Source organism: Mus pahari, chromosome 3 (genome assembly GCF_900095145.1).
Source record: "Mus pahari chromosome 3, PAHARI_EIJ_v1.1, whole genome shotgun sequence".
NCBI classification, from domain to species: domain Eukaryota; kingdom Metazoa; phylum Chordata; class Mammalia; order Rodentia; family Muridae; genus Mus; species Mus pahari.
In genome coordinates, this window is record NC_034592.1 from 105,804,740 (window position 1) to 105,812,174 (window position 7,435).

The 7,435-nt window shown below is 53.2% G+C and overlaps 1 protein-coding gene across 3 annotated transcripts in view; it reads right to left on the minus strand.

Moving 5' to 3' along the window:
• Positions 1–207: 207 nt before the first annotated feature.
• Shf (Src homology 2 domain containing F) overlaps positions 208–7,435 on the minus strand; it is a 20,924-nt gene continuing 13,696 nt past the window's right edge. For 2 of the 3 annotated variants that reach the window (XM_021193663.1, XM_021193665.1), the window contains exons 4-6: positions 5,019–5,190; positions 4,755–4,874; positions 208–874 (exon numbers count right to left, since the gene is read on the minus strand). In XM_021193663.1, coding sequence (XP_021049322.1) covers positions 688–874; positions 4,755–4,874; positions 5,019–5,190 — 479 coding nt within the window. In that variant the 3' untranslated portion in view covers positions 208–687. Of the gene's footprint in view, positions 875–4,754; positions 4,875–5,018; positions 5,191–6,407; positions 6,549–7,435 lie in introns of all 3 variants that reach the window. The other variant, XM_021193662.2, reaches the window with a different exon arrangement.

Here is a 7,435-nt window from a genome sequence, read left to right on the forward strand (position 1 = left end):
CGACTCAGGGAGCGCGCCTCCCGCCCGCGTCGTCAGCCTGGCGCGCTGCCTCTTTGTCTCTCGGCGCCTCCCGCCTTCCAGACAAACCGCTCGCTGTTGGCGGGAAGCTGGGCTCGCTCGGGAGCCATGGCAGGAGCGACGCGGCCTGGACGCCCCCTGCCCGGCGTGAGGTGTTTGGTCAAAGGAAGCGAGTGGATGCTCGGAAAGTGCTTTTCGCGGGCGGCCGGCGGCGGCTCCCGCGCCGATTTATAGTCGGGCTCGCTCCCCGCCCCCTCCCGCCAGCCCCTGGGCGGCGCCGGCGGCCGCGGCTCTGCTTGGCCGAGCCTCTGGCCCGGAGCCCGGGCGGGCCCGCAGGGGACAGGGCTGGGGGTGGGGGACGGGGAGAGGGGAGGAGGCGGAGGGAGGGTGGGTGGTGCGGGAGGGAGGTCGCCACTCCTCCCTAGTATGACTGGGGCGGGGAGACCCCTTCCTCCTCAGGCTCTCCTCTGCCCAGCTCCACACAGTCCCTTTATTCCAAGGCCCAGGATTCCCTCCCCTTTATAATAAATTAAGGAATCTTCAGCGCTTGCTAGATCCTAGGACAAAGGGAAGCCAGGTTTCTGACACCATGTCTTTGGAAAGAACCGCAGCCCCCGTGCAGGTGACAAGGACTTGGTCCAGGTCTATCATAGAGCCTTGGTCTCGCGTCTACAGAGTCCGGATGGCTACAGGGTAGAGCAGGGACATGTGTTCCGCTCCCTTAATGGGCAGCTTGCGGCTGGCATAGTGGTGCACGATTTCAGGGACGCTGCTGAAGGGTGGGCTGTTCTGGCCCAACACATACTTGTGTTCCTTGGTCCGGGACAGCTTCATGTGCATGAAGCCCTGACTGCTCCTAGGAAGAGAAAGAGATCCCGGTGACCAGGGGTTCTCCACAGTCCCCTACTTCTACCCGAACTCTCCCAGCAGGTGTGGTTCCAAAGCCAGCTTCAAGTGGGAGGTGGACAGGGACCGGATGGTGGGGGAGGGGAGCCTTGAGTAGGTAGCATGTGGCACTGGCTTTGTGGTGAGGACACTGGGTGTGCCAAGAATGTGTGTGTGGTGAGTATACAGGGTGTGTGCTGGTGGAAAGTGGGGTGCCCTGCACCCTCCAATTCTGTGATCCTGGCCCACTAGCTTCTGGCTAAGGCCAGTTTAACCCTACCTGGATTTCTGAGACAGATTCAAATAGGTCAGGCTAGCCTCTGTCTCCATCTCTACGTACAGTGTGCCAGTGTATGGGGTGCTGAGCACAGACCCCAGAGCTTTGGACAGATTAGCCAGCACCTTAGCAACTGAGCCGGGCCACATGCTCAGCCCTCCCTTCTTGAGCTATATGGTAGCACCAGTCTGTGGGTCTTACACCAAGTCAGACCCTCTCAGTCCAGCCAGCCAGCCAGCCCTTAGGCCTAGAGTGACATTATCTGGAGACTCCATTAACATTACCTACCCAGAGTGGGGTAGGATAGACAGAGGAATTATGGTGTGGAGGTGAGGTGAGAGGGGATAGGAGCCCCCCAGCCTGGAGTCTGATTGAGGCCTCTTTCCAGCAGAGAAGAAGCAAGCAGTTCCAGTACAGCTGACATTTGCTGCAAATGCTGCTGACAGACTTAATACTTCTTGTAAATACAACATTTTATGTTGAGCAGGTCTTAAGGCCCGAATATGTATGGCCTTGCAGAGGGGCTCATTCTTTTTCCTATACTATAGTTTGGTTGAAATTTGTGGGGAGAAACAAACCATGTATACAGCAAAGCTGTCCTGCCTTCCTGTGTTCCCAGGGATTAAACTTTTACCTTAGTGATAGTGGTCCTATCAAGAGCCCACCAGTGATAAGATAGTCGCTTCAGACCCACCCAGATCCCATATATGACTATGGTAAAAAACAAAAGAAAGCAAAGAACGAGAGGCTGCTCCCTCTCCCTTTAGGAACAGTGCTCACACTTGACTCCATCTTATTTTCTTCTGAACACGTCCTTTTCTCATAATCCTCATGGTTAACTTTATACTAAAATAACTTTAATAAAACCCTCCAAGCTTGCTTCATAAATTGGCTAGTCCTGAAACTCTTTCAGGCCACCAACCCTGGTCTGGCCTGAGCTAAGATCCCTAAAACCCTTGGAGGGAGCTCAGGCTGTCGAGGTGACAGTGAGACACTGGGCAGCTTTTACCTGTACCTCAAAACCCTGAGAACAACTTCCACTGCCTCTTCCATCTCCCTGAACCCAGAAAGTCAGCATTAGCTAGCCCCTACCCTCCAGACAGAGACCCAGTGTGCAAAGCTCTAGCCTGCTGTCGAATGCTCCCCACTTTAGAAAGTATGGGGGTGAGGCACTCGGCAAGAATGATTGTCCAGACTGCCCACTGGCCTGGTCTGCCAAGCCCTGGGTCTGTAACGTACCCACAGGCATGGGCTAAGGAATGTTGGGTAGAGCACCGAGCCTAATTTGCTGCCTCCTAGCCTGAGCCCAGTGGAGCAAGCAGAGGGCTGAGAGGCCTGGGTGGCCAACAGGACCTGTACGGAGGCTGCTTCCATCCTGACAGACTTGTTGGCAAGGGGTTGCCAAATTAGAGGCCTCATCTACCTGGGAACAAAAAGGAGTTTTGACTAGACCTCCTACACCGGGAAACAAGTGAGGAACGGAGAAGAATTCGGGAACTGAAGAAAGGGGTGGAGGGAAACTGGCCCCTAAGACCTCTCCTCTCAGGGTCTGGTTCCCAAAGTCTTACTTAGGAATTTGCCTGGCTGTGTATCAGGATATAGAGGCACCTGGAGTACAGAGTAAGCACACAGGCCCCAAGGGAAAGGAGCCAAGAGTGTGGGTAGTGGGGAGGTAGGACAGGAAGCAGCAGTCCCCATATGCTGTGGGAAGCAGTGTAGGCCCTGTCTTCTCTCACCTCAGGATTTTAGAGTGGCTGACCCCCTTCCCACAGCCCACTTGGGAGAACAGCCTCAGAAGGGTAGCTGGCCTTCATCTGCATCACCAACCTCTGGAGGAGGGGTGGCTAGGCTTTTCAGCCCCCAGGGACTAGTCCCAAGGGTCCATTAAGACACAGCAAGGTCCTTGCCAGACCCTCAGGGTGTTGGGTGGGACCAGCTGGGCCAGTGGGCCCAGGGCTGGCAAGGCTTTTTGAGGAAGCTGTTTAATTACCAGTGAAAGCCCTTCCATTATGGAGAGAAGGGAAACCATAATAGTGTTTCAGAGAAGCCATTTATATGCAAACGAGACCTTGGCAGACAGCCACTGGGGGATCAGCTAGAGTGTAGCAGGCGTCCAGGCCTGCCTTCTTATTCTCTAGACTAAGGCAGTCCCTCACCCCTAGTTGCCTGGTTCCATAAAGTCCCAAACCTTGGTGTCTGTCTCCCTTTGGGCTGGACAGTACCAGATTTCCAGCAAATGGCAGCTGAAGAGGGTTGGAACCCTGTCACTGAACAGTGTAATTCCTGAAGTCAGACTGAGCTAGGCACCGTGTTTGAAACAGTCTCTGTCTATGGATGTAAGGATCCTGCCTCAGCTTCCTAAGTAACTAAAACCACGGGTACTATCACCACATCCAGTTTAGAGACTTAATTATTAGCTGGTAACCTTGAGCAAATAACAAAGCTCCTTGAATCTATTTCATTTGTATAAAAAAAGAGATTTATCAGCACAGCAGTAGTTGGTTTGGACAAGTTATATATGCTAGGTGGTACGTGCCAAGAATTTCAATTATAATCTTAGTAACAGTGTACTACCTCAAGTTGTGTAAATCATATTTTTGACAAATGAGTTTTTCCAAAGTCCTCTTTTTGATTTTATAGCTTGCAGACTCTTAGAATACAAGAGCTAGAAGAAACGCACAATATCAGTTTATCCTGCAAGAGGCAAGCCTGTGGCCCGAGGTTAAATGATCTGTCTATGGTCACACAGCTAGTTTTATCAACCTTAGAATAGAACCAAGGCCTTAACTCTTTTCAGTACATTTCTTGGTCTCTTCGTGAAGTCATCTCTTACATGTGTGCAATTCTACCCCTTGGGTTTGTTTGGGGTGCAGGGAGCATGTACCACTATTTAACGTACCAGGGGATGACCAAGATGAGATACCCAAGATACACCCACATTGAAGGGGGAGGTAAATGGACACCTCACCTCAGCTGGCCACCTTACGGATGTTCGGCTACACTGCACTGGGTGCCAAGAGGGGCACTGACCATCCTGCTGTGGAGAGCCTGGGTGTCTGAGTCTGCACTGTAGAAAGCTGCTCCCAGGGAACACGCTGATAGGAACCAAGGACTTAGTGGAATGCTCTGCCCTCCCCCTAAGACCTAGCTCCTCCACTCCTCCTGTATCTTCTTGCCCGTGCATCTACATGTTAGTGGTTAACAGTGGTGACAATTTATCTTAAAAACATGCTAGGTGCACTAAGGCGTTAAATCAAGTGTTAGTATTTCACTTAATCCTTCCCAATGAAATAGATTGTATCAATCTTATCAAGAAATGGAGACCTGGAAAGGTTCAAGGGCAAGTGACAGAAACCTTCTGACTGGACATTACCCTTCAAGTTCTTCCACCTGAGAAGTCTCAGACATTTCAGGTTCCCCAGTGCCTGGGGTGGGGGTGGGGGTGGGGCAGGCCAGCAGTTTTTCAAAGGGCATCTGGTCCTTCCCAGTCTGGCTGGCCCAGAAGAGACCGCTGGAATCCCCTTCTGCCCTACAGGCTAGCGGTCCCCTCTACCCACCATCCCTACCTACTCACTTGAGAGAGAGAGAAAAGTCATTCTTGCTGGTTTCACTGTTGCGCACCAGGTAGCTGGCCTCTTTGCACAGCCTGAGCAGGTTCTCGGCATCTGTTCGGCTGATGGCCCCATGGTACCAGCTGAGGATGAGAGAGGGGAAGGGGGGCATCTCTGCTGGGTCCCTCGCCGTCCAGGCCCACCCATTCTGGGTGTCCCCTGCAGGGGAGCCAGTGCCAGGAGGGGAAGAAGAGGGAGGGAGTCCCCAGCTGGACACAGACACTCACACCTGGTTTTCCAGAGGCAGTGCTGGATCTGTCCACTCCCCCAGGGGGCTGCTGGGTTCCATGCCTAGGGGCTTGGCTGACTTGGGGTTCCCAGCAGATAGCCTGGGAGGTAGCCGCCCCTTCTCTTCCCGGCCAGGTGACAGGCAATTCTTCTCCGATCCTTCAAACTGGGCTGTAAGGAACAGACCGGTCATGGACTCTGAGGTGTCTAGAGGCAGAGCCATCTCAAACAGCCAGTACCCTACCCTGCTTCTTCCAAGTCCCTACAAAGGCCAAAGGCATGTTCTAGGAGGGCATGCTTATGGGCCTGCCTGCCTGACTCCAGGGACAGAATCCTAGACAGTCTCTGAGCCACGCCGAGCGTCCTGGGGCCTCTCAGTCCACACAGGCAGGCGAAGCAGGATAACATGAGAAACCACTTAAGCTGTCTCCCTCAGTGGACCTGCCTTCCTTCCATCCCCCTTAGGGTGGCTTCAGTGTTGATAATATTGTTTCTTTCTCCTCTTCAGAGTTCATTACCGTTCTCCCAATCAGCCTACCAGGCCATTCTGTAGAAATGACTTATTGATCTAAGAACAATTATCTGATTCCCCGTGGTGCCATCGTGACAGGCTAATCCTGTCCAAAGCCGCCAGACTGCCTGGCTCTCTCCACCCCAAGGTCACTGCCCACTGTCTTCCCTCCCACAGAAGTCCAGGGAGGTGGCTCTGCATCTCCAAAGCAGGGCAACCTAGGAGCTGAGCCAGCACAGGGAACACTCCCCACCCCCTCCCTCCAAGTGGGTCACATGCACAGGTGACTGACTCTCCTCTATCCTGCATTTACAAAATACCTACAAAGTCTCATGCACACACCCCACCCCCCTCAGGTGCTCTTGATGTAGAGGAAGAAGTTGATGCTTTTGCTTTCCCCCAACAGAGGCTCTTTCTCCTTGTAGCTTTTGACTGAATACCTCCTCTTCCTTCAGTCACCAGATGCAAGGATCCCCTTTGCCAGTATTTCCCTAGACCTCACAAACACCTGCCTTGGCAGGCAAAACTCCACTCAAAAAGAACATAAGCTTTAAAACAGTAGATTTTTCTTCTTTTAGACACAGTTCCTCTCTATAGCCCAGGCTGTTATGGAACAGTGTAGCTCATGACAGTCCTCCTGCCTCAGCCTCCCAAGTGCTGGGATTATAGCTGACAACTGAATTTTTGTGAACAGGAGGGACTCATCAGGAAAGGGCCTTTGTTAAGAGAACAAGCATACAGCTCCTGGTGGGGGTGGGGAGTGTGCATTGTCTTTCCCTTCTTCCTCCAGGAGAAGGGGGACTCTTCCAACCCAAGCCCACAGGGGCTAAGAGGTAAAAGACCTATCGCCCTGGCCATAAGTCCCCAAAGGACCCACCGCTGCTGTCCTCCAGGCTGGGCTCAGGGAGGGGTGAAGCTGGACCGGAGATGTCCCTGTCCCCGTCAGGTAGGGAGGGGCTGCTGTCCAGCTGTCCCACAGGCGGAGGCCAAGGTAGGTCTTTGATGACCTTTATGTCAACTGGAGCCAGCAGCAGAAGGGAGAAGAGAAAGAGACAGTGACAGAGACAGAGACAGAGACAGAGAAAGGCAGAGGTTGAGACACCAAAACACAGAGCTAAGATACACAGTGGCCTAGAAAGGACGGGCAGAGGCAGAGGCAGAGGCAGCTCTGGAGGAGGGCACAGGACTGGAGGGCTGAGCGTGGCAGGCATTCACCACAGCAGCCCAGCCCGCTGAGGAAAAGGTGGGAACCTTGAGTGGCAAACAGGAAGGTATAGGATCTTGCTTGGTCAGTCCTGCAGGTTCCCTAATCTTCTACCCCCTTACTAGCTTCCAGGAACCAAGAGGACCAGGAGAGGGCAACATGGGAACAGGGGCTGCCCACACTCCCAGAACCACACCTGGAACCCTGATACCCCATTTCCCCCTTATTCTTCTATCCCCAGCCTGGGAATTGGCCGACCTCAAGACTGGGACGAAACCTCAGGCTTGGGGAGGACTACTCAGACTTGGGGAGGAGGGTTTTGTTTTTGTTTTAAATCGGATCCTCCTCCTCCCAGTCCTGAGTGACGCCACCAGTGGCTGGCTGCAGGACCACTAACGAGGTTTCCTAATGATGAACATAGATTTTCCCATTAAGCAATCCAAACAGTATTGATTCTCCAAGGAGACCTCTGGAGATAAATGGCCCATCCCTGATGGGTGTGTGCTTTACAGGAAGCAAAGCAGAGACCTGTGGTTTCCCAGCCTGGCTGCCAGGGTGGGGAGGACAGAGCTGAGGGCCGGATGCAGGATGAACTGTCTCTGTGTGAGGTGTGTGTGTGTGTGTGTGTGTGTGAGAGAGAGAGAGAGAGAGAGAGAGAGAGAGAGAGAGAGAGAGAGAGAGAGAGAGAGAGAGAGAGAGAG